The 27030-nt window shown below is 42.0% G+C and overlaps 1 protein-coding gene across 8 annotated transcripts in view; it reads left to right on the top strand.

Annotated features, from left to right (window-relative positions):
• LOC122182815 (X-linked inhibitor of apoptosis) overlaps positions 1–18520 on the top strand; it is an 18998-nt gene extending 478 nt beyond the window's left edge. For 2 of the 8 annotated variants that reach the window (XM_042876399.1, XM_042876398.1), the window contains exons 2-8: positions 4877–4965; positions 9084–9985; positions 11697–11796; positions 12688–12766; positions 13296–13329; positions 14549–14749; positions 16174–18520. In XM_042876399.1, coding sequence (XP_042732333.1) covers positions 4907–4965; positions 9084–9985; positions 11697–11796; positions 12688–12766; positions 13296–13329; positions 14549–14749; positions 16174–16367 — 1569 coding nt within the window. In that variant the 5' untranslated portion in view covers positions 4877–4906 and the 3' untranslated portion in view covers positions 16368–18520. Of the gene's footprint in view, positions 1–4876; positions 4966–6720; positions 7355–7588; positions 7913–9083; positions 9986–11696; positions 11797–12687; positions 12767–13295; positions 13330–14548; positions 14750–16173 lie in introns of those variants that run through there. The other 6 variants (XM_042876403.1, XM_042876404.1, XM_042876401.1 and 3 more) reach the window with 5 other exon arrangements.
• The last annotated feature ends 8510 nt before the right edge of the window (positions 18521–27030 follow it).

The following is a 27030-nucleotide window of genomic DNA, read 5'->3' as shown; positions in this document are numbered from 1 at the left end:
GCTGTGCTTGAGTTGCCTTGTGGATGCTGTGCTTGAGTTGCCTTGTGGATGCTGTTCCTCCCACAGTGCACTCATTTCTTTGCTTACACAAAAAGAAAAAACGTTTTGCTGCTGGACACTTATTTGTTGCTCAGTGGTCATTTTGAACTTTGCCTCCTCTATTTTTTCTTCCTTTCTTTCTTCCGCCTCTTGCTTTGAAGAACCTTCTTTCTGTTCTATCAACAAAAATGCAGTTCTGTTCAGGTTTTCTCAAGTGAGGTCCTTGTTTGCTCCAGTCATGTTTTCTTCACTTGCAATTCAGGGCACTTCAGGCAGTTCTCTTTGTCATAATAGCTATGTATTCATGCTGATCTATTTCTCTTTAACATTCAGTGTGGTTCTGTACTACTGCCTACCTGATCCTCCTATCGTACTGCTAGGTTCCGTATCCGTGGATGTAAGGGCTGGTTTTGGTCTTGATTGCAGTGCTTTTTAACTGTACTATCAGTAGGCATTTGCTGAAAGCTACATTTGTTCTTGAAGCTACTTTCATATATTTTTTGCAGATCTGCTTTGTCTTGTCATTGCTGTTACCTCGTGCTGTGATTTTAGTACTTCATATAGCTAACTGGAAGGACTTTGTTTCTTAAATGAACAACCAGAAACTCTGAGGCCTTATGCTAGGCCAATCTGGGGGGAAAAGCAACCAATCAAAGGAAAATATGCCTTATTATCTAGATAAAATGTCAAATCCTTTCTTAACTAATAGCTTGATGCAGTTAAATTAGATACTTAATTTAACTTAATTACTAACTAAGTTAGTATTTACTCTCTTTGTCTCTTGAAATAACTGCATAAGACAAACTCAATCTAAGAAAGCAAGTTTCTTCAATAAGTCTTTATTAGGATATATATATATTTTTCATTTCTTAAATGCTTCCTTTTGCTGTCTTGTAGTTTTATTTAGGGCCCTTTAGAGAACACACAAGTGCTTCTGTCCTTTGGAAGATGGACACCCACGCCATTGGCCAAGAAGGGCAAGGAAATGAGTTAATGATAGCCTTGTACTTCCTCTGACCTTGTTCCTTGTACCCAGCAGCAGGAGTGAAAGAACTCTGATGTGGGTGTGGTGGTTTGTTGTTGTTTTTTTTTTTTGTCTGCTGCAAGTGATATGAGACAGACTTGCTTCTGTTATCAGAAGTTAGAAAACGGGTGTTCCTATCAAAGCTTTTGAAATACGAAGGTGGATTTTGCTGCAGGCTTCTGTGTGCCCTTGATAGTGATGGTGCACCTGTTGCTGTACTGCCAGGTTGGGCGAGACAGCCGAAGGGAGCTGAGGAGTTGCAGAATATCCAGTGCATAACTTGATGAAGCACCTCCCTGTGAAGGAAAAGATTTTATTTTTATTTATTTATTTATTTTTGCCTAAAGATTGGTGGAAAATAGGTGAAACTAATATCTGCTTTGGTTGATCTGCTGCTGACCTTGGTTGGTACTAATTTCCTAGGGGAAAGCCATTGTAAATACCCTTTGCATTCTTCTTTTCTGTCAGGAGTTAATGAGTGTAGTCTCTTGCAGCTTCTTATTTTTCATAGCAAGAGATCCACGAGGAGCTCTGTTCAAAACACTCTGAACGCAACTATTGGAAGTCAGCCTCTAGAAATAGATTTCTGAACCTAAGGGGAAGAAAATAGCAGTTGTGCAGCAAGGCTGAAGGCACGTGAACATGGAGGAAGGCGTGTTGCACAGCCTGAGTTGGGTTGTCCTTCAGGACTAGGAATGCTAGTATTTTAATTGGTGATGCTTTGTAACAGCTCAGACTATGTCACAGAATGTTTTATTTTTTGCCTTTTCTATCCTTGGTTGGTCATCAAGTGGATGCCAGCAATAAGATGTTTGATCCCTCATGTGTTGCTGTTGAGTAGGTGAAGAAGGGACAGAAGTTGATTTCATGAGGAGAGATTCTGCACGTCCAGTTTTAGGAACGTTTCCTTTTTTGGAAATGGAAATTGTAATACTGCGTGCACAACTGAAAATTGTTACCAGAGAACCTGTGTGCTTTCTGTGTTAATTTTGGACTTGATGACTATCCAAAATCTTCTATACTAGAAGGCAGGTTCTATTTTAAAGCTTGCTTAGTGGAATCTTGTTGGAACTGAGAAGCCGTCCTCTGTGAACAGTGTCACTTATGCAATATAAAACATAAAATGAAGCTGCATGTGTCTTGAAGTTTGCTGTCCTTCCCCTTCTGTGTCCTGAACAGTTTCTTATTAAACAGAAAGGCAAGCTGAGTGCTTTCAAACAGGTGCAATTTTCATATTTCAACTTCTGGTACTGTGTTAGAATTGGTCCTCAAGTCATCCCAACTTGCTAACAAACTTCAAATTAAAGTACAGGGCATAGGTAATGTAAGAGATTCCAAGCTCACAGCTGTGTGTATGCACACCAATCTGTGTGTGTCATTTCATCATTTCAGCCCAGCAATGAATGACCAGGCATTGATGTTAGTCATTCTGGGCAGTGCCGTGGTGCCGTGCCCATGGGCTGCCGTTTGCACGTCGGAGTGTGAGCAGCCCTGCTGGGCAGAGCTCGTGGCTCCCTGCTCTGCCCTGCTGTGCAGCTTCTTCCTTTGTAATCCCAAGGATTCGGCAGTTTTGCTGTGGCATTTATCATTTCACTGCAGCTGAAGTCCAGTCTTGTTATGTCCCCTTGAGGAGAGCTGATCTCTTGTTTCGTCTTCTCCCTCAGTTATAGGCATAAATGTTTTCTGGCTGAGCAGTAAAAGCGTGTAATGCTGCAGGCTGGAGCACAGCTCATACTGGAGGAGGGAGGTGTGCCCAAGGTCACTGCAGGTTTTGCAGGCAGCTTTTATCATTGCCCGTTTAGTAAATACATTCCCATTGACTGGCTTTTTTTTTCTTCCCTAACCCAGGAGAGCAGTAACTCTGTATTCCTGCAGTGATACAATTTATGATTGCTGATGGATACTTTTTTCCTGTTTCTAAACTTGGGAATTGACCCCAGTTGCTCCTAATGTTGGGTTTTAGGAGGGTTGGCACTGCACAGCTTGCTTCTTTGCTTATTGAAGTGCTTTGTTGTAGCTCAGGCATGTGTGTCTGTTTTGGTCAGAGCAGAACAGAGTTGGTGCTCTGTGAGGGACTGCTTGTCTAATTCAACTTGGAGGCAACTAATGGTCATCCTATTAACCTTACCTTTAAAAGAATACAAACCAGTCCCCTGGAGTACTGTAGGCTTGCATGGATGAAAGTGTTTCAATTTGAGTGCTGTGTTAAGTATGGACTCTAAGCTCTTCGCTATCAAGACCAATGGTTCTGCAAGTTCAGCTGCAGTTTTCTTACGCAGATCTTGAAGTTAAATCGAATTCCCATTGATGATACAGAAGTGTAGGAGCTAAAAGTTCTAAAGTTAAAAGCATGAAAACAATACGGAATGGAATTTTGCACCACTTAAATTATACTTCTCAAATATATGTAGAATATAAAAATGAATAATTTGTGAAAAAATACATTTTTGTTTTCCCTTTATGTAATTGTTTTGTGGTGCTACAGAATTAGAAATGTGCAAGAGGGAGGCCAGTAAAATATTTGAGAACATTCAGTTATTGGTAAGGGATATGGACACAGCATGGGAAAAGCTGATAGGCTGATTTTCCAAAATGTGCAAAACGAAACAAAACAGAAAAAAAAATCCACTTATGTTAATTTTCTTATTTCCATACAGTTCATCTGGAAAGAATACTTACAGAATCTCCTCAAGCTTAAATGGTGCAATTCCAAGGATCTGTAATTAAAAAATGGCAGCTAAATCACAGACAGTTTCCTGTATGGCTACCAGAGCACAGTGCCTCTCTTGAACAATATTTTGTGATATTTCCATTTATGCTACATACAGAACAGTCACCCCACTAGAACTGCTGGGGAAATTTGACTCTGTCAGGATTGCTTTTTCCTTTTTGTGTGTTTTGTTTTGGGGGGGTTATGTGAAGGGGGGTGCTGTTGGAGTTCTCTGCCTTTGCCTTTAGACTCTCTTTCCACCTGTTCTCAATATGCTTGAGGTTTGGATTTGGTGGGAAGTTTTTGATTTTTTTTTTTTTTTTTTTTTTTTTCTCCATTCTCCTCCACCTTATTTTTAGGTACTGTCATCTGCAGGCAATTCATTTCAGTGGCAGTAACTGTCAGATCTGAACTTCTGCTTTGGATAGGTTTTCTTGTGTCCAAATTGAAAAGGCCAACCTCTCTCTTGCGCTGTATATGAAGCACTTGCAAGGAGCTTCATTCCTTCCTTTTCCCCAGTGGGAAGCTAAGCTAAGTAGGGCTGGTCTGAAAATCCTGTATACCAGCTGATGCACTTAGATAAGATTTGGTGCCAAAGCAGAGCGTGTTGTGTACGTTCCTTCCCTCTTTACTTCAAACAAACCAATCTCTCCAAGCAAAATGGCTAGTTATTTTTCATAAATCACTACTGATATGTAGATATGAATGTGCTCAAATCTGTAAATACTTTTAAGGCTTCTTTCCTTGTTCATCTTTGTAAGTACAGCTCAGTGAGTAGCTCCTTCTTTGATCGGATTGCAGCTGAGCAGGCACAAAGTGACATATGCACGGTGCGTGGTATGTGCCATCAGCTGGTACGGCGTGTCCTGCTTGATATTTACTTGGTGCACTGCTCTCACATTTCAGAATTGGGTCGACAATAAACACTAACATTGCTCTCATAGCGAGCGTGTCAAGCAGTACAAGGTCTGTGTTGAGTGCATGCTGTGGCCAGGAACGCGAGGCTGTGCCACGGGCCGGCTGGTTTGAGGGTTGCTGCCATGCTTGGCCTTTGGAAAGAGACAAGAATTAAAAATAACTCCTTATAATGTCATCTGTTTTAGGGCTGAGGATGGAAATAATAATGTGTGATAATGTGCTTGAGAGAGAAAAGCAGATCGGTTGTTTTTCCTTTGAAGCATTCCAGCCCGAGGTAATGTGATGGTGTGGTGTTCTTGCATAAAATCATAATTTGCACAGAACTTGAATTGGAGATGCCTGATTGGTAAAACTTAGGCATACAGTTCTGCACATTGAGTAATGTTCTACTGTGAACTTTGGTCTTTTTTTCCCCCCCATCTGAAGCTTAAAAAGTAGACCATCTAAATGGGTACTTCAGCCTGAAAGTGGGAGATGCCTTGTGGCAAGTAACCTTCAGGTACCTAAAAATAGGATGGAACTTGGCTCAGCTTCTGGAAGTCTTTCAGGTTAAAATAGGCTTTGTTTACTCACTTCATATAGAAGGAGATACTTAATAATACATCTCCTGCTTTCTAAGTGAAGACTAAGTTTAATCACAGAAATTTTAATTAAATCTATGTGGAAAGGATTAAGTAAATTCTTTTCTGAGCTCAGGCCCACTGTTGGCATGTATCATGAAGTGTTACATATGTGTGTGAGGTGGCTACATATTATTACTTTATGTTCCTCGGTCATAAACTGAATTTTTTTCTTTTGCTTAAATAAAGTTAAATAATATTTTGGAGTTCTGTTGCTTTGCAAGATATTGCTTTTCGTCATTATCCCATCTGATATGTAGTCCTAAAATACTACACAACAGAGCTGATGTTTCAGTTTAGCCTTCCATTCTTTCCCTCTCTGCCCAAGTGTTCCCTTCTAAGCTCCTCAGTGTCCTTACAGCACCCAGCTTCCAGCAGACACCCAGAGGATCAGCAGAGGAAGTGGAATAAGGAATACAAACTGATGTATGTAGTAGTTTGTCTGATGCTGTTACTTCTGCAAGGAGAGTCTGTCCCAGTGTGCCACCCACGGGATATTTTGAGTTCTACAGCCTTTATTTTTAAAGGTGAGAAGGTATTTCAGGAGAGGAAGGAAAAAAGGCATGATGAAGCATGATGTGCTTATAAACATTCTGGAAACAAAACTTTCCTTAAAAAAAAGTTACTTTTAAAAAAAAAAAAAAGATTACTTGTGATGAAAATCTTTAGAACAGAGGGGGCTGGGCAGTGGTTCTGTGAAAGACACCAGAGAAGCAGCAGAGCCTGAGCTGGCACAGGCAGCAGAAGGATGACCTGCGGGGCAGCCCTGGAAAGGGCACTGCAGACTTTGGGGCCCTACTCAGGATACAGTATGAGTTCAGGTTGCTTTGACAAAATACAACATTATTTACAACATGAAAAATGATGACTTACTGTAAGCAGTGCATTCATTTATAAAGAAGTTCACCTAGTGCACGTTAGTATTTATTTTTTCTTTACTATGAGAGTGGTGAGGTGCTGGAACAGCTGCCCACAGAGGCTGTGGATGCCCCATCCATCCCTGGAGGTGTTCAAGGCCAGTTGGATGGGGCCCTGGGCAGCCTGGGCTGGTATGAAATATGGAGGTTGGTGGCCCTGCATGTGGCAGGGAGTTGGAGATTCATAGTCCTTGAGCTCCCTTCCAACCCTGGCCATTCTGTGATTCTGTGGTGCTCAAAACCAGCCTTGTGCCTACAGCTGTGCAGTAAGCAGTAAGCAGTAAGCCTCTGAAGTGTTTTCTCAGCCTGCGTGCTGGCTCCTTCGCTTTGTCATTGTGGCCAGGTGTGCCACGATCTTGCAAAGCATCATAATTTTCCCCTCCCCGTTCTGAAATGTAAAAAAAGCTTTTGCTCTTCCTGTAGAGGTTGAATCTAGTATTGTTTAAACAAAGAGAATAATTCAATAATTGTAATGTCTGCACTGACCTTGTAGAAAATAAAATCAGTGTTAACACAGCTGTTGAAGGACTGAAGCTCAGAGCCAGCCAGAGCGCTACTGGTTTCTAGGTGTTTTCAGTGTTACACTATTTGAGGTGTCTTCTTTCTTTTTTTTTTTCCTTCAAACTGTCTCAGAGAAATGCTTCTCATTGAGTGAACAGAGCTGTCACAGAGGGCTGGATTTGGGTGTGCACGTGCTTCTGTAGCACTGTGCTGAAACCTTTGATGACAGTAACTGCTGGCAGTGCGGAGTGTGTCTGTCAAGTAGTGCATGGCACACGTATGGAAGGTTTCTCATTTGCTTTATCTATCTTATGGGTATAAAGCACATTCCTAACTGGCACAAGCAGCAGAAGGCTGTGTAGCGGCCACCTGGGTGAGAGAAGCTGCAGTGTGCCGGCTCAAACTCATTCCAGACAGCTGAGGAGCTGCTGTAAACACCAGGGGAAGCCAGGTGCATCAAAGCTTTACTCTCAGGCACCACAGTGTCATTCAGCTGAAGAAGCACAGCACCCTTTCTTGCACTTGGCACCCCGAGGTTGGATGTGCACTCTTGGGGAAAGGGCCCTGTGTGCCAAAAGGGTTATGAATGCTGTTCATTAATGATATCCTGCCCATAACAAGTTAGGTATGTGCTTACTTGAAGCATTTTTGTCACAAATGGAGGGAGCAAAACATAATAGTTTTGCAAGAGGAACTACTTAGGGGGTATGAAGATTTCCAATGATAATTGCCAGGATTGGTTGCTAGTTTTGCTTCTGGACTTTCCTGAATGCTCTCAGTGCTCTGAAATCACTGTTGGCTTAGCAGCTCTAGAGGGAAATATCCTTTGACCACTGGCTGTGACTTGGCGTGCCCTGTATTTGTTTGCATGGTACAGCTAAAAAAGGAATCAACCTTCAGTTGGTTGGCTTATTGGAAAGGTTATTGCTAGGAGTTTTGGGGGGATTTTTTAAAAGAAATGCAATACTGTTTTATCCAGACCTTGTGTCATTTTTGCTGTGGGGTAAGGAGAGGAGTTTTTTACTCGTGCAGTTCTGTAGACACAGCTACCAAAGCACTGCTTTTGTGAGGCACTAAAAATGTCAGTGTGTACTCAGAGAGGAACTAAAACTGTACTTTGTTTCCAGGCTGTGCTGTAAGTCCTGCACATGTTTATGGGAAGAAAAATAAGGATAGATGAAAGGTATCTGCTGGATTTGACATTGTTGATTGTAAGGCTAAGCGTGCTTTTTCAGGATTAGCATTTGGCTTTGTAGCGTTTCAGTTAAAAGATGGGAAACTTCTGTGATTTATTTTCTTTTCCTAAGTATTTTGTGCACTTCACATTGTTAGAGCGAGGGGCCACAGCTCTTGAAGTCAGCATCTGCCTTGGAGCTGAAAAGGCTTGCTCTGTCTCGCTCTGCTCTGCTCAGCAGCTGGGCAGCACTTTGTGAATTGATGGGAGAACCACGGATGTAGGATTTGTCACTTCCTTCTGCTGAAGGTTGTTACAGACAAAAACTGCCAGATGAATCTCGTGCCTGAGTCAGTCATTGCAGTTGCTGGGCCTTTCCGGAGTCCTCTCCAGAGGATAGGGATATCTCTCTGTTGAGGACTAAACTATTTGGCAGTGTATATTAGGAGATAGCTCTAATTTGTATTGCTTACCTGTACCTCATTTAGTTAGTTAGTTATTTTTCTGAGGCCAATTCCATCAATTAGGTCTTTGAGGGGGGAATATACTTTGTAACCTCAGAAAAATACTATTTTCTCTCTCCTCCCTCCCTGCTTGTTGGTCTCATGTATCAGTGCTTTGCATGAGTGCATTCAAACAGGCCTCTTTCCTCCCCCCTGCTTTTCCTTCTGTACAATCCTGTCTAAGCAGAGTTGACCAGTCAAGAAAGCACTCCAGCGTTTCTCTCAAAAGGAGTTACTGCAGCCAGTCAAAATTTGACAGATGTTTTATTCCATTAGATTGTATATTTAATTCTATAACTCCATATTCTTGGCTCGGAAGCCTTTTGACAGCTTTTGTTTAATTCTTCCTTAATTTCATTACTCTTTCAGTATTCACTTGCTAAAAAATATTCTCTTAAATAGATGAATGTGTAAATCTGTGTAAATCTGTATGCTTTCCAGGCAAGCTCTTATTAGTCATGTTTTGTAATGCATTCCTGTAATGTTTCGTAATCTTCCTGCCATTTCTTATGCTTTATTTTTATTTTGGTTTGACTCTGGATGGTGAGGTGGGAGGGAACAGGAGATGTTAATTCAATACATAAAATGCAGCCAGTTGAATGTAGCTCATTTCTGTGCTTGGGAGCGTGTGTCCTGAGTCCTTCTGTCTGAAGATAACACAAATATGCTTTGTTTAGGGAACTGAAGGAAGAGCCCTACGAAGAGATGACGTGTAATGGCCCAGATAGCGCCGAACCCGGTGCCACTCCAGCCACTGATGGCGACCAGGAGTGGAGCCAGGAACACGACCGACTGGGAACCTTTGTGGAGTTTCCCCCTGATTGTCCAGTTTCAGCATCAGCACTTGCTCGAGCTGGCTTTGTTTATACTGGAGAAGGGGATAAAGTCAAGTGCTTAAGTTGCCATGCGACTGTTGAAGGATGGCAGCCTGGGGATTCTGCGGTTGACAGACACAAAAACCTTTCCCCAGACTGCAGATTTATTTCTGAGTCTGTGTTTTTGGAAAATAACGTACATCCTCTTGTGCAGAGCCACCGGCATAGAACTGAAAATGGCTCCAGCAATTTAGCCCTCTCGCCTGCTCTGGAGGACCTGTCTGATGTGGAGGCAGATTACCTGTTGAGAACCAGGCAGGTTGTGGACATGTCTGATACTCTGTATCCTAAGAACCCCTCTATGTGCAGTGAAGAAGCCAGGCTGAAGTCCTTTCACAACTGGCCCCCCTACGGCCTATTGACTCCAAAGGAATTAGCTAGTGCAGGACTCTACTACACAGGTGTTGGTGATCAAGTTGCATGTTTTTGTTGTGGTGGGAAACTGAAAAACTGGGAGCCTGGTGATCGAGCTTGGTCTGAGCACAAGAGGCATTTTCCCAAGTGCTTTTTTGTCCTGGGTCGGGACGTTGGAAACGTTTCAACTGAATCTGTTTGTGCTGAGCTTGGGAGAAGCTGTCTGAACAACGAACAGCATCCGAGGAATCCATCCATGGTAGAATATGAGAGGAGGATACAAACATTTCTAACTTGGATACACCCTGTTAACAAGGAACATCTTGCTGAGGCAGGCTTCTACAGCACAGGTAAGACAGACCTCCAGATGACAAAGATATTTTACAAATAAATGTGCAAATATGTTTTATTATTATGAAAAGTATAAGCATTTTCCTGTTCTAATGTAGAATTCTGCCAGATTTTTAGTTGAATTGAAATTCATTCTTCTTTCCTCTACAAACTACTTCTTGCATTTCTCTTGCAAGATTATATCCATCCTATCAGGTATTTTTATTAGCATAATACAAAATTATCATATATATATATATATATATATATATATATATATTTAGCAGTAGAGCATCAAAGTGAGTTTTCCTTAGCTGCTAAAACCCTCCTAACACATCTTTCACAATGGCAATTATTGAAACTAATAGTTTAAAAAACAAAGTGCCATCCTGCAGGTAACCACCTCAGGTCTAAAGAGCAAGTGTGTTGCTGTGAAGCTTCTGAACAAGACAGCACAGGTTATATGCCATTTTAATGAGTTAATGTGCTTACATTGTCATGGCATCCAGACAACCAAAAAAAGCAAGTGTCATTATTACCTACTGTAAGAGCTTTAAAGACAAGGACTCTGCTGGAAGGGATTTTACTCTTAGAAATACAGCATATCATTTGGATGAAGCTCTGATATCTTTGTGCGTTGCTTTTTTCAATCTGGAGAAGGCAAATAATTCCTTCTTGAATGCATGGTGCAGAGAAAGCTCTTTGAAATGCTTTACTGAGAGGTGCTATGTGAAGTTATGCTATTATTAGGTCAGAAAGAAAAGGAGATTATCCGGGATAATTTCTTGCTCTCATCTTAATTGGCTTCTCCCTTAGTAGCTCCCAGAAGAGCTTTTTAATCTCATACCATTTGTTTTACTTGTGGCCATAAATAAAACTCGTGATATATTCTTACATAAGTGGAACACAGGCAATATTTGTACTCAGTAGAATTGCTTTATTAGTTCCATCTTGGATTCCTAACAGTAAATAGTTTAGCTTGGCCAAGAGAGATCTGTACCATGGAGGTGAACTAAACAGGCAGTTTATCTGACCAAACGGCTTTTAAAGTGGCTTCTGCATTTCTGGTGGGCTGGGAAGGAGTTGGTTTTGGTGAAAAAACAAACGTAGCCTTACCTCCTCTCATTTCAATCAGCATAAATCTGAGCAATTCCTGTGCAGTGTTTGATGGCAGCAGGCACAGTGCTAGTGCTGAAGAGTGCTATTTATTCAGAAATTGCCAGCAGTTGTGCTGCTGCTGTGTAGAACCCATTAATTTTAGTGGTGAAATGGAGGAGCAAAGAACACCCTTTAGAATTAAATTCCTGTTAGTGATTTCCATTCTTGCTTAACTGTTACTTAAATAGAAAGCAGAACTCTGGTCATGAGGACAGATAAAGTTGTGTCAATTACTTTCCAAATAAATTTTTTGTGGTAGTCACTTCATGGCTCGTTTATCAGTGGAATGTGCTGTCTGATAATAGACTCTTGAGCATTTGCTTTTTATCTGTTTAAGTACTTGCTAAATTAGAATTATGAAATATTATATGTGACTTTATTTAATGTGACTGTAAGGCCATTTTTTTTTCCTGAATGTTTGTTTCAGATCATATTTATTGTGCTCTTTAAAACAGAGTCTTTCCCAATGACAATTTCTAGTAAGTAATACAAATGCTTGTTTTCTGTGATAATGTTTTAGCTGAGAACTCATTGTCACACCTACTAAAAATTGTCACCTGGCTGTTTCCCAAGGCAATGGCGATCACGTTGTGTGCTTCCACTGCGGTGGAGGATTGCAGGAGTGGAAGGAAAATGAAGACCCGTGGGACCAACACGCCAAGTGGTTTCCTGGGTGAGGTATTCTTTGTTTCTGCACATCGTAGAACCATAGAATCCTTGGGGTTGGAAGGGACCTTTGAGGGTCATCTAGGCCAACTCCCCTGCAATGAACGGGGACGTGCGCGTCTGAGTCGTCTTCCTAGTATCTTGTTTTTATGACAGAGCCTGCCAGGAAGGGCTTTAGAGGGCTGACTGTGACTTTGATGTTGTTGCTATTTATGGCAGTGGAGGTTTTTTGGTTTGCACATCCACATCAGTGTCAGTGTTTCAGAGTCTCACAATGTACTACATAGATGATTCCAAAAGTAATGTCTCATTTATTTACGGGGAACCTACAACAGCTGCAAAAAGCACAACTGCACTGTCTGACAGAGCACATTCTCAGCTACAAAACATTCTTTTTCAGCATAGCCACCACCATCAGGTGTGCATTTTCACCAGCAATGAACAAAGGTCTGTCTGCCACACTTGTGTAAATAAATAAAATCTGCCCCAGCTACTGCCCAGTAGCTTGGACTGGTTGGAAAACAAAGAAAGAAAACACAAGGCATCTGCATTACCAATGGCTGCCTTTCTGTGATGGCAAACTACTAAAAGATCCAGTGCTTTGACATGGTGTTAGCTATTCGTTATCCACTGCAATTTTTCCCTTCTATAAACCTGTAGCATAAGGCAGCATGGCCAACATCTTTAGCTTTCTGTTTCACCAAAACTGCAACACTTAAGTACTGCTGGAGCAATTAAGAACTGTTTGGAAACACTTAGGTGATATTACTGATGTTGAGATTTGGGAAGCAAGCACCCTATATGAAGTAGGGATTGTGTCAAACCTTTATGAAGTTACATTATCAACTCTGTTTGCTGCGTATGTAGTTATATGATAACTAAATGTTTTTGTTTATAGGTGCAAGTTCTTGAGAGAGGAAAAGGGACTCGAATTTATAAATAATGTTCACTTAAGAGATGGATGTATGGATTCAACAGTAAGTTTCTTACTTATTAATAAAATATCATTTTACTAAAGTAGAACACAATCTTCACAATTTTCATATGAAATCAATCTTCTGATCATCTGCATAACTTTTAGTCTTCCTGCTGTTTCTTTTCTTGGCAGAAAGTAAAAAACATGGAAGCGTGTTTTGATTCTGCTATTTGAGCTTCATAGACTGTACAGTTGTCCCTTCTTAGGTAATGAATGCCAGGTTGGGTGCCTTATAGATGTTTTATATTCTGTACTGAAATGCTGATCCTTGTAGGCTGGGAACCAAGCACCATGTACATCTTATAGCAGCAAAAAAATATCAAAGTGAAAGCTTAAAGAAATGTGAATGCCATAACAAAGTATGGAGCCCTTTGCCAATGTTCAGAGCAGGACAAATCTGCTCTAACTATAGTAGTTTTACTCAATAAAATAACTGGGATCAAATAGCTGTTTTGTGTCCTGCAGCTGTACAGGTTTCCTTGTACTCATTCCAGAATTGTAATTTTGTCATCTTTTTATTTATTTTTTAGATAGAAGCTGCTGAAGTTACAGTACTTCCTAAAGGTATATATTAAAAATAACAATCATTATAGAAGCAAATTGTTAATTTCTAAGTTAACTCTATTACATTTTTCAAAAACAGCAGGCAGGCTGTGGGATGATATTCTTCTACTGCTTTGTTCCTTCCAAACAGCTGCACAGTGAATTTTGTTTCTCATGGGATAAGAACTAATGAGATAAGATAACTGATCATCAATGGATAAATATTGTGAAGAAGATTTGTGAAAATGGCTGCACTGAATTAGTAGGGGTGCAGGACAAACACTGCAGGATACTGAAACGAAATGACTGTTGTTGCTTTTCATGAGTTGGGAAGAGTTAAATTGCAAAATGACAAAGAAGCTGAGAAAGCTTAACTTATGTGCAGGAATGTCTTCTGCTGGAATAAAGTTTCTTATGAATATCTGAAAGGAACAATAGGCAGACAGCCGTGCTGCAGCATGGCGTGGAATTAAAGCTCTTCCAATAAGAGTGCTTGCACAAGACCTATTTTTAAAACTTTTCAAATATTGTTTGTTTGTGAGAGGAAATTGTTTAAAAATTCTGCTCTTTGCTCAGTAAAGTGAGGTAAAGAAGAAATTAGTTGTTCATGTTGTGGGAAAGCTGGACGTAGGGCACACTGCTGGAGAACCTATTCAAACAATTACATTGAAAAAGAGAGAGAGGAGGAAGTCCCACAGGCGGAAGAGCAGTTGTGTCTTAATGAGTGCTGTGTGGTACCCTGGAAAGGCTTCAGAAATTCTGAAATGGTTGTGCTTGTGTTTTGGTTTCATAAATTCATGTTGTGTGTTCGTTTCTATTATCAGATGGATGGTTTTTTCTGAACTGCATTACAATTAATGTGAAGTTAGCAAATACTTTTGTGTTTATTGTTCCTTGGGATTTCTGACGATTGCAGTCAATGCTCAGTTTTGGAATTTGGGATGTTAATTATGTAGGATGTGATTTAAGGAATTATGTTGAAAAATGTTGAAGTAGTTGATTTGAATAGCAAATTGAGGAGGATTTCCATACGATAAGTGGATGAAGAGACTGGGAAAGCAAGGATTGAAATGCTCTCAAGTTCTGCAGTGCAGTACTTAAAAGTAGCAGAGCTGTGCAAACAGAAATGTAGTTCTTTTTGCTAAATATCTGCAAAGGAGCTTTAACTATAACGAATACTGTCACTTATTCAGTCTCATCTCTGTTAAACTGGTGTTTTTTTTCCCTTCTGTTGTTTTAGATGACCTCTTACAGAATCAGTTGGTACAGAATGCCATTCACATGGGTTTCAGTTTGTCTGAGATTAGGAGCATTATGGAAAAGAAGTTGCACATGTCTGGAGAAAGCTATACATCTGTTGAGGACCTGGTAGCAGACTTAATAAGTGCTCAGAAAGAAAATGCAAAGGGAGAGCCACCAAAAGAAAGCCCACTTGAGCAAGGTGAACTTAATAAACCGTAAAACCTGTGTGTGTACTTTCATAATAACTTGTTTGTCTGAGGTACATCCTATCATTATCTATTCATTCTGCCCTCTGACTCAAGTCTTGCTTAACATGAAGTTACAGTGTTGAACTTAAAACTCTGTATTATTTTGGGGCATCAAAGAAGTTGAACGAGGGGGTGTTAAAATACTTGAGGTTAGTAGAATGTATGCATGTCATGTACAAAATAAATTTAGTATTAATACCACAAAGCAGTATAATATTGAGATAATAGTCCAGTGCCCTCTGAGGGTAACTAAAAAGTCAACACTACTGTGACAGCGGCAAGGATAATTGTAGATATGGGGACTGTGGTGAAATAAACACAGTTGATTGTCAAAGATTCAATGTACAAAAAATTAAATACCTCACTGCTGAAGTTTTTCAAGTGTAAAATTGGTGCCAGTACGAAGAGCACTGAATAGAAGCATTCTCCTTCTTGGCCAATAAGGAAATGTGCTTGTGGACAACGTTCCTTTTTAATTATTGGTGTTGCAGTTATGCTGGGGCGTGCAAAGCCTTGCTCAGGAAAGCCATTGTGGTATGCTCTGCAGGTTGACCAGAAACAAGTTGTCTGAATCAAGAGCTTATTTGTAGTTTGAAGACAACCATACGGATGGATTCATAGGGAGAGAAAAGCCCATCTGGGTGGCACGACAGGCAGGGATCTCACTGGCCCATTCCTTGTAATAACATTTTTCATGGATATTATGCAGAGAAAGAATTTGCAATGAAGATGGGCATTATTTTTGTGACTGACTGCAGGGAACTTTCCCCATGCTGTAGAAGGCTTCTGTACTGTGTATTTTCAAATGAGGCTTACTAGAAATTACAGAGCTAATCTACAATGCAAAACAAATTATTTCTGTATGACAGTTCTTTAAGCTTTTGAAGTGTAGGCATTTTCATAAACAGAAGCAGGGGGGGAAGGGATGGTATCCTCATTCTTTAACCTGAGGAAAACTTGCTGAGGAAAAGAGAATCCAAATTACTTAACCAGGATTGATGAACCTTTCCTCCACCTTCTGTGTAGGTTTTGAGAAGGCTGTCAGTGGGAAGTCTGAAAAAAATGGCCCCTGGTTGCAATATGCATATCCTACATTCCACAGATATTTCAAGGTCTTACCAATATGGATAGCTGAACTCCCTGCACTGGTCTGGGAGGTGGGGAAAAAACAACAGTTGAGGATTTCATTTTAGTTTGGTTTCTCATCTTGTGTGGGTTTTTTTGATTTTCTTTTTTTCTTTTCTTTTCTTTTTAAAGGTGTAACCTTTAAACAACACGGAAAGAAAATCCTTCCTCTTTCTGTGGAGAGGGAAAAAAATGAGATGAGGCACTATGAAAGCACACTAACTACCTTCTGTGTCTTTATTTTTCTTAGATCTCAGTATTGAAGAGAAGTTAAGACGCTTGCAGGAAGAAAAGCTCTGTAAAATCTGTATGGCTAAAGACATATCAGTAGTCCTCATTCCCTGTGGTCACCTGGTTGCATGTAAGGAATGTGCTGAAGCAGTTAATAAATGTCCTCTGTGTTGTACAAATATTATCAAGAGACAGAAGATTTTTATGTATTAATGAAAGGCACAGTGCTGCGGATGTAAGTGCTCCTGCTTTGTTTCTTTAAACGTGTGATGTGACAACAGAAGGCTGGGTGTTCACCAGTCTAGCACACACTTATGGTGCATCTCACTTTGGAGATCATGTAAACACTAAAGCTTTAATCAACACCCTGAAAAATGAGTTGACTGTCAGAAGCTGCTAGATTTTGGTTTAGAGCACTCGTATCCTACTGCCTCCTTAGTGCTCTCCTCACTTTTTGTGCTTTTACTTTTTTCCCCCACCAATAAGTTTGAGAAATCAGACAGCATATAAATAGCAGAAAAAAATCTACTATTTATAGACTGTGTTTCTACTAATTTGCTCAGCTCATTTATCAGAAATAGACCTGCTTAATTTTCTCTTCTAGTGGGACCAAGGGTAAACAGCCTCATCAGAGGAAAGAAATGCTTTAGGGTAATTTTTGTGTTGTTATTTTGAATATTCAGATATCCGAATAGATTTTATGGGGTTAAAATTCTTTCTGATTCATTGGATGCTACGTTAAGGACTTCATTTTGTGCATCGTATCCCCTACTAATCTGGTGTTTCTAGTTTGAAAAACATCAGCTAAAGTATCTTTTCGTTTTATTCTCATCATTCGCCTATCTTAAGAGTAAAATAACATCAGTAGGAGCAGCTTTGCTATAGGTTCTGTCTTCGAGCTACAATTGTCTGTGTGATATTTTGTAGGTCACTAATTAGATGCCTTTACTGCCACTGAAGGATGTCTGTCTGTTTGTCATTCTTGTTTACACTTGTAAGCCTCTGTAAGCGGTCTCAAATAATGATTAACAGGCTAAGCAAACATGAGCAACGCAGGAACTAGCTCTGAATGGTGTTGGTTTTCTTCTCTTTTCTTCTTAGATGGACAGGCTAAAAACACCCTTGGAATTAATGGACCCTTATAAAGCTGCTCTAAGCTTTAAAAATACCATAACTGCCTGTGGATATATGTGACTGACGGAAGGTGGAAATTGTAACTGATGTTAATCATGATGTTAATCAGAACACACAGTCTTAACTTCATTTCATGTGCCACCTACAGACATAAAATGCAGACAATCCTAAGATCTATTCACCTGGCCATATTTAAGTTTTTCTGCTGTCAAACTACATGCATTCAAATATTCTTAAAATTTTTCTTAATTGAGTTTTTCCACATCAAATCTGGTACTGAAAGGCAAGTATGTAACTTCTGGTAGCTTCACTTCATAGACCTGGTTTGGCAAAGCCTAAGCAATGCAGAGCTTTATTTTTCACTGTGGAGAGACTCTGTATAGCTGAAGTTTGTGCAAACAGAGTTGTTTAAGAAATCAGGCCCTCTATAAAACTCGTACATGCTCATTTCTGAAATTCTGACTCCTATTCGTATGTGTCTCAGCTCAGGTTCCAGCATCCCAAAAACGCCGTACGATTGAAAATGTTAGCTCTGTAGCTTTGGTTGTGACGTGATTCAGAGAATGTGCAAACCTGCTGCTGAAATTTTAGACTGTTACTGCTACTTTGCCAGTTCTTCTGTTGCGATCAATAGCTCCTGTGTCCCCGCTCACTGTTTCTGTTGTTGCTGTATAAATAGGCCTCAGAAAACTGGTTTTAGCCTTCTGCTTTTCTCAATGCATCCCTCTTGTATACAAATGTCATTCCTTACAAGTGAACTCGCTGGAAATGAAGGATGTTCTGCATACCTCGTGCCCTTCATTATGACAGGAGCTATCTTATCTTAAATCTTCCCCCCTGCCCATGAGACATTCAGTGTGCGTTTGCCTCACGTTTCTAACATTTAGCATCATCCTCACTTATTTTTTCTGCTCGTGTTGTAAGTATAGCTGGTTTACAGTAACACTAATTATGTGACTTCCTATTTATGTGGGCATACTAATTTGTTTCTGTTCATACAGAAATTTTATCTTGGGTCCTACACACTGAGTAATATATTTGATTAATGATACTTTATAAAGAATATATAGTTTTTCACACGATGAAGGTTTTAAATGCAATATACAGAAATGTAACGTCTCTATTTTTGGTTAGATATTTGCTATGATTATATGAGATTTCACAGAACTGACATGTTGCTCCGGTGCAATTTTGTGTATATTTAAATAAAGTGCAATCCAGTTGTTCCCAGAGCAGTGTGTTTGATTCTTACATGCAAAAGAAATTTCAGAAGGTTGAATTCTCTTGCTTTTTTCTTTTGTAACTCAACTGTTCCTAATTTAACATGAGTGTTAGTAAGAATGGGAAGTATGTTTTAGGTTGAAAGGAAATAATATTTGATTTGTATGTGTTAAAATCTGTTGCTTTTTTTGTTTTTAGTACTCATTTAGGTACTTTTTGTAATAAATTGGAATTTGGTTCCCAGGAATTGAGTAGAAACTTCCTAAAGAACTCAGCACTAGGATTTACGTTCCTCTTCTGGGAAAAAATAAATACATCATTCTGGTGAGAAGGGTTTTGGTTTTGCTTCCCCCCCCCCCCTTTTGAAGAGTTTGATGTTTGAGAACTCATGCATGCAGGGCCTTTCCAGGATTGATGCGGGTTGGCAGTTCTGGCAGCCTTTCTCCAGCTCCCATTTTCACTTACAGGCAGGGCCTGTGTTAACTCTCAAGGGAAACTAAAGTGGGGGTGTTGGCCACTGGTGTTGGGGGTGTTAGAAAAACTCAGTTAAGAAAAGGAGCTAATCTATCTCACCTGAAATACAAGGAGCTAATAAAAGGAGCTAATCTATCTCACCTGAAATAGCACGTTTGGTTATTGGTGCAAACCGGGTTATGCTGCCTTGCCTAAGCAGACGGTTTGTTACCTAACCTTGATCCAAGTCATGTGAGAGCCTGAAGGAGCTGCGTCTAGCTTACAGCCTGCAACTTCTGCCATGTGGACTAGACGAGAGTACTTGGGAAGAGGCTGACCTGTTCTGTTTAGAACTGTTACAAAACTGAACCCGAGCAGGGAGGTGATTTGGGGTGTTGTAACCATGTAACCTCCTCAAGAGACAATCAGAGAAGTAGGTGACAAACAGTAACTTCAAAACTGAAAGAAAAACATTATCCAGTTTCTTTGCAAATTAATACAAAGTGCTTCACTTTAAAGCTTCTTAATGCTTCTGAAAGGGACTTTTAAAAATCAGATATGAAAGAGCACCATAGTGCTACGCTGAAGTTGAATTATTTGGGAACGTTAAAAGGTTAAGAGCCTGCTGGCCAATATGAAAAGACTGCTCTGTAGGTTTAAGGGTTGTGTTTTACAATCAGAGTCCTATTCAGACTAAGTGCAAGAAAATAATTAGCATAGTCATCAAATTTTGACAGCTTGAATTGGGAAGATTTCCTTTAATTACTTTGATTTTCAGTATCTAAAGGAGCAGACACTGATACTGAGCAGAGTATTTAAAGAGAGAGAAATGAAGGATGCAAATAAATGGAATAGGGGCGCAGGCCCTTTGGAAGAAAGCTGGTAGCAGGACAGAGGTGCCTGAAGTTGGTTTCTTAAAGAGCTGCCTGGAATCAAAAGCTGTGGGGGAAAGTCAGGTACCAATATTTGGTCGCTTTCTTTTACTGGTTACTACGTAGAATCTTATTTCCGTTTTGCTGACAATAGCAGAGCTATTTGCTGCTCTGTCTATGTGAGAGACTTACAAGAGTTTTTGATATATTCTGGAACGTTTTATTTAAGAAATATGGAAATTGCAACCCCATTTAAGAATACCAGAACAAAACAAGGAAAAAATCAAAGTTTTTGTGATACCATTAGCTTCCTCTCAGTGTCTTGAAATATGGAGCCCAAAACAACATACTGATTTATCCTACAGACTGCTCTAGCTGGTATCTGCACAGATGCTGAGCCTCCAAACTGATTTTTCATTTGTTTTGGGCTTCATGCATAGCCCCATAGCCTAACAGTAATGTCATTGATTGCTGAGGATTTGATTTTATTTGAATTCAGCTTTGTTTTTTAAAACTTCTTTTAATGTTGCATAAGTAGTTTTGACCACGATGAAAACCCAAATGCATATTTTGGTTAGCTGTATGCGTGGCCTGGAGCTACAGGACAAATAGTTTGAAGCTTTGAAAGCGTTTTTGTTAACCGAGGATGTGGGTTTTTAAAGTCAGCTTTCATATTGATTTTTGTTAAAATTAATAAAACGAAATATAGTAGGCTATTAGAAATGAAACCACTTGGATGAGATGTTAATGCAAACACTTGATTACTGCATTTGTGGAAGACTTCAAGCTGAAGTGTCGTATATTGGAATTAAATTGAACAAGATGGAATACAACTTGCTGACCATCAGATTTAGTAACTACTCAGAAGAGAATCTGCCCTGCCTCTCAAAGCATGGGAGCTGTAGTGCATCATGTGCAAGGCCTACCCTAAAAGGCCACAGAGTGAAGAGCGTGCAGATCTGCCTGGCTTTAGCAGTGCTTTTCTGTGGAGGTAAATAAGTGACCAAGTTGTTGAACAGTGTTCTTCTTATACCTTCCACCTGGTGCAAGATTGACTCCTGCCAGCAAGAAGGCTGGGTGCCCCAGGCAGCGTGTGACAGTGTCTCCTGTGCTGGCCTTACCTCCAGGAGCTGCTTTGAGAAGAGTGCTGGCTGCCTTCTCCATACCGCCACTGGTCTGGTGAGATTGCTCTCATTCCTCATGGAACTCAACTATGAGTTAATACTCAACTGCCCTCACCCCCTTTTAGTTTTGTGTTCTGTGTGACTGAGTTTTGCTGAGTGGCTGGGAAATCTGATGAGGAAGAGCTCTCCTCGCTGTGCCTTCACACTGCTTTGGGTTGCTGACAGTACCTCTGTCTCTGTGAGCCACTGCTGGGCAGTTTCAAGGGATGTGCTGATGCTGCTGTAGAGAAATTACTGAGCCGTAACTGTGATGTGGCTCTCTGTGAGGGGGCCAGTGACCTGTGATTATACACAGAAACTGAATTTCAGCAGTTTTATCCTCAATTTCTTTAACCAGGACTCCATTTTTAAGCAGTAGTGATGTTAACGTTACACTGAATTACAAATGTTGATTCAGAGAATAACAGCTCTGTGACTGACAGAGCACAAAAACTCACTTTTTTCCTGGGGCAGGGAAGAAGACAGTACATTACCAGTGATAAATTGCTTGGCTAAGCAAAACCCTTGAGAAAATTTGAAAGAAAATGCTATTAATTTTGTTGCAGGTATCTGCTACCGCAGGGTAGGTGAAAACTACTTAGTTGCCTTTGGATGATTACTAATTGTGTAACTTACTTTTGCACAGCACGATGAGATTCATCACTTAAAGCAAATGGTTATCTTCTAGAAGTAGTTATCTTCTAGAAGTTATCTTCTTAATACGGGCTTTTCAAAGGCAGGTGTCAAGCTGTGGCAGTCTCTTGGAACTCTTGCATAAGAGAGTTGAGTTTCTGAATCCAGGACTGCCTTTACCTCCTTTTCCAGTACCCGACCCTGACAGCGTTACATGGGAGAGCCAATGGGGTCTGCTGTCCTCAGTGCTTAGTGCTCCCAGAAGGCCCTGTGGAGGGAGAAGCCCTTCAGCTGCTGCTGTTGAGGCTTGCAGTACTTCTGTAACCCTGCTAAAGGAAGTTGCATTCTGAAAGAGTATTTTTATCTTAACCGTTTTGAACATCTGTGCAAGCTGCCAACATGTCACGAACGAACTGTTGCACTGCCTGCTACTTGTCATGCATCGCTTTGTTAGAAGAAAATCTCAATTGCAGCTCCATGACGAGATCACACTTTGCTTTGTTTGTACCTTATGCTCTATCAGGGATTCAGGCAGCAAGAGCACCCTTGAGCCCCACACCGGATGGGAAGGAGTGCGGGCTTCCAGGAAGAAACCTTGAAGCTGGTTGATGATGAAAACTAAATGAAAGGAAACAGTGACAAAGATACAGGTAGAACTTTGGGACCCAGTCTGCTAAGTCAGCCCAGAAAACCATGCAAGCTTATCTGAAGGAGTAATCTGCTCCTTAACCTTATCTGTCCTGTAGGCACCGACCCCCATTGCACATGCTCCCACTGCAGCACTCCCCAAGCTCTGGTCTCAGCAGTTTGCGGGGAAAAGACCAAGATAAACTGATCCACTGTCAATATCCAAAATGGGTGTTTGCCTGAAAAGACAGAAGGGAGCTGACTCGTTTATTTGATGGATCATTTTCTTCAAAGCTTGCTGATGACAATTTAAAGATAAATATATTTGACTTCACTTGTTTATCATCGTTTTGCTCTGTGATTTTGGGCAGAGCTTAAGCTGCAGAACAATGCTTCTGTCCCAGTTCTACTCACCTAACCACAAGCCAGCTGCCTTCCTTCTCATCTCAGGTAAAGCCCGGTTCTGTGTCACTGTCTCAGAGAGGCCTGTGGTTCTACAAAGCTGAGCAGCTGAGAGCTGCTGTGTGCTGCATGCTCCTGGGAGCAGAGCAGCCCTGTGTTCACAGTACTGTGGGGTCTCTGCGCGGGTTTTACTGTCCCAACTCAAGGTGCCTCCTCACTCAGGGCTAGCTGCTGCTGTTGGGCCCACCTAGCCTCATGGCAGCCATCGTCTGCTTCTCACTCCATCTTTTTGTTGTTGGACAGTCTGTTGTCTCCTGCCTCTCCGTGTACACGTGCCTCTTCTGCAGGTCTTGTCACCAATGCTGCCGTGGCGCCCAACTCACAAAGCACTGCCTGCCCCGTGATCCCTTTGCTTGAGTGGAAGGCTTGCTTCTGACTCCTGGAGCCTCCTGGTTTGGGAACAAGAGTAGATCCTGCCCTTGGCTCAGTGGAGGACTGGAGAGGTAATGCTCACTGTCAGATCTGTAAGGCTGAAGTCATTACTGCAGTGAAAGCAGCTCCTCTTAACTAGGAGAAGGGCTTTTCGTTATTTCCTCCCAATATTTAGTTTGGCTTTTACACAGTTTAATGATGAAAGCTTTAAAATGTGGCTATGGGGTTATTATCTCAAAGAAGGAGAACTAGCAGCAAGAACCCCCTCACCTCAAATATGGGAACAAGAGCAGGGCCCTGGCAAGCGGGTGGCACAGGCGGACAGCTGAGGGGAGAAATGGCAGGAAGGCATTTGTGCCATTAAAGCTTGATATGAATTAAAACTTGCTAGAGTTTTAATTCATATCTAGAACCAAGAGTGAAGCAAAGTGGGAAGTGACAAAGCTGTGAGCTGTGACTCCACACGCCTCTGTGGGTCTGAGAGCACGTTGGGAAGAAATGGAATCCAAGAAAATTCAGAGCTGAGTAGGGTGGAAAAGACTGGTGAAAAGCAGGAGCAAAAAGGGTGATTTATGTGAACCACAAAAGGAAGAAGTTACTCACAGAACAGGGAAAGGCCTAAGGAGCTACTGATGTGAAATCTCTCTCTGTGAGTTAGGGGAAAGTAACCCATTTCTTGGTCTTTATTTTAGTTTCTTATGTAACAGCTCATCTCCAAAAGGTTTCAGAGCAGATTTCCCTAGAGTGACTGAGTCAGTTTCAGAAACTGGAGAAAGAAAATTGGACTGGGAAGACTGCTTTTTGTCCCTGTCCCCAGCAAGACAGATAAAAATATGGCTGTAGCTTATTTAATACAGGTGATCAAGGTCACCACCTCTCCTTGCAATTAATCCAGTGCACCAATTCTGTTGTTTTTTTTCCTCTTCTTTTTGTTCCAACACTTATAAGCAAATCTTTAGAAAAGATAAAAGGAATGGTCAAGGCATGTGCTTTTTATTTATTTATTTTTAAAAATAGAGAAGAGGAAACAGAATTGCAGAGCAATTTCCTATTCTGTTGCTCTCAAAGAAAAGGGAGCAACATGAGCACGAGTCTCCTGCCTGGAGGAATGAATCAGCCATCTGGCAGCCTGAGGGTGTTCTGATCTGCCCGTGGAGCTCTGGCCATTAATCAGACACGGAACTAGTGCACTATCTGCCCCTTCCTAGCACTGTTTCTTAAATGGGTGACTGATCAAGAGCTCTCTTTGGATCCAGTGTTGTAACAATCCCTGTTGTAAAAGCCATTGTTAAATCATCTCTGAATTGGGCTCACTATCCGTAATGGTGGACTTTGAAGTCTTAAGAGTGACTGTTGTAAGAAAGGTGATGTCGTCCCATAAAGTTCTTTCTCCTCCCATCTTTCTCACAGCTCTTCTGTCAGATGCAAACCCTTTCTAGTGAGGTGAGAGCTGTAAAACGTCTCTATTTCCTCATGCTTGGATGGCGGATTTCGGAATTGTTATTTTATTGGAGAGCATGCTGGAATGCTGAAGTTCTACATAGACCCTTCAGGATGTTCTTTGGTTCCTTCACAGGTTTTGAAAATGGGTCAAAACACATCTGGAACTGTCCTTAGAAAAGAGTAGTTATGTAGCAAGAAGGGCTTTTCAACACATCTCCCCTGTTGCTATAGGTGTTGGAAGGCTTGGGCTCAGGAGAATGATTTTCTTTTTGGGGAAAAAAAGCAGAACGCGGAGCCTTTGTGGAGCCTTTTTTGTCTTTTGTCTTTCACAACAAATGTCGTGGTTCAGAACTTGTTCCGCTATTCTGTCTCCTGTACTCCTGTACACAGCTCGAGATTGTTGTGGTTGCTTTTCAGGTGTGTGTCATATAAACTGTTTTCTGTTTGCTTTCTTATCTCAGCGTGGTTCTGCAGGATGAATTCTTCCTGGGTGCAGCTGGGCGAAGAAAAACCCAATCTTCTGTCCTCCAGAACAGACAGGCACTTTCAGGGCCTTGAGGAGCTCCTGCACCTCCAGTTGTGCTGAATTGTTTGTGTGGTTGTACTCTAAATAGCATCTGAGAAATGATCTGGTTTGCAGAATGAGGAAAAAAAAAAAAAAAGAAAAGAAACCAATCTCTCTAGAAAGAAATGGCCCATCCCACCTCCCCGATGATGCAAGTTCTGCTTACGCAGTGTCTGCAGATGAATGGAGCAACTGGGAGGCAGTGGAAATCCTCCTGGTCTGTGTGCCCAGCGATTGGCGTTGTGCTGCTGCACCTGGAGTCGGGTCTCTGGAGAGCTTCCACGAGCTGTTGTCACAAGTGCACAAAACCAACTGTCAGATGAGTCAGGACGTGCAGAAGTGTTATGAATCTGAGCTTTTCAGGTCTGAGTCAGCTTTTGTACCTGCCACGGCGCTGTCAGCACTTGTGCATGCATTCCTTCCAAACCGCGCCCTAAGAATAATGTCACGTTTTTGTTGTTGAACACAATTACCTAAAAAAATCTCAGCTATGAGGTCGAGCGTGTCAAATTGCACCGCATACCTGACGTGTATCTGAGCGCTTGGGTTTTCCACACAGCTGACTGAGGCCGCCTGCAGTGCCCGGTGCTTCTCCAGCTCTTGCAGTAAAGTGTTTTAATCTTTACAAAACGTTGGATTTCAGTGCGAGTAGCCACTGCTGAAACCGTGCAGGCAAAGCCTTGGCTTTGGGAGCGTGCTGTTTATTCTCATGGAGGAGTCTGGCAGCTGTCAGAAGCTACCTTGGTGTGGGGACAACACAAATAGGCTCAGCTTCTTTTGATCTTTTTCCATGTGTAATTGAATACCATGTGTAATATATATATATACACGCTATGATTAAGTTTGGAACATATGTTTTTGTTTGTATTTTTATTTTTTTAACAGTGTTTTATTCACAATTTCCACACATATCTACAATCTGCACAGTGGCAGCTCACACTGCAGATAACAACTGCAGCCAAACCTGGAGCACTGGCTTCCGACTTGGGGCTCAGGATTCCCACGTGCCCTAAAAGGAGAACTTTCTCCTGCCTTTCTTCACTCACGGCTTCCTTCCAACTTTTCCTACAGAAGTAATGCAGTGAGCACACAGCACGAGCACCGTGCTGGGCATTGCACAAGACAGGGAAAGAGATAGAACTTGCTTTTACTTCCAAATATAAGCACGTTTAAGTCCTTAGAGATGAAAAACACAAGAAAAAATGAAATCGCACGTTTTTACAGGTAAGCTCCAAGTTTTGGGAGCCCACAGGCGAGCGGCGGTGCTGCGGGGTGGAAGCAGGAGCTTGCGAGCTCAGCATTGCACAAGGCCGGGGAAAAAAAAAACAACACAAAACGAACTGAGTTGAGAGACGAACGCAGCACGTAGGTGCGCCGCGCCGAAGCGCCCCGTGTCGCCTGCGTGTGCGGAGCTCCGAGGGGCGGCGCCCGAGAAGAACCGTGCGGAGCGCAGCCTGGCCCGCGGACACGGCCGGCCCTCCCGGACGCCTTCCTCCCTCGCCCTTCGGTCACCCGATCCCGCCCCGCGAACGAAGCCAGCGGCCGCGCCTCCTCCCGCGGCTCGGCCCCGCCCGGCGCTCTCCTCAGCGCGGCCCCGTGGCTCCGCGCCCGGACGAGCCGGGGAGCGGGCCGCGCACGCGCAGCGCCTTGTTTACCCCGCGCGGCGCCGCTCGCCGCGGCCGGCCGGCAGATGTCGCCCCACGCCCAGGAGAGCGGGCCGCGCCCGGCGGCCGCCAGGTGGCGCCTGCGGCCTCCATTCGCTCGCGAGCCGCCGAGCCGCGAACACCCCAAACAATCCCCGGCGCCGCCGCCAAATTAAATAACCTGCCCGCTCCCCGCCGGGCCCAGACCCCCCCGCCGGCACGTCTCCGGGCCGGGCCGGGCGCGCGAGCGGCGGCCGAGCCGGGAACGGAGGAGCGCGGCGCCGCGCC

The sequence above is a fragment of the Lagopus leucura genome, unplaced genomic scaffold (assembly GCF_019238085.1).
Source record: "Lagopus leucura isolate 7727_CA_CO unplaced genomic scaffold, USGS_WTPT01 Super-Scaffold_100016, whole genome shotgun sequence".
Lineage (NCBI taxonomy): Eukaryota > Metazoa > Chordata > Aves > Galliformes > Phasianidae > Lagopus > Lagopus leucura.
This window is presented reverse-complemented; position numbering and strand designations above follow the sequence as displayed.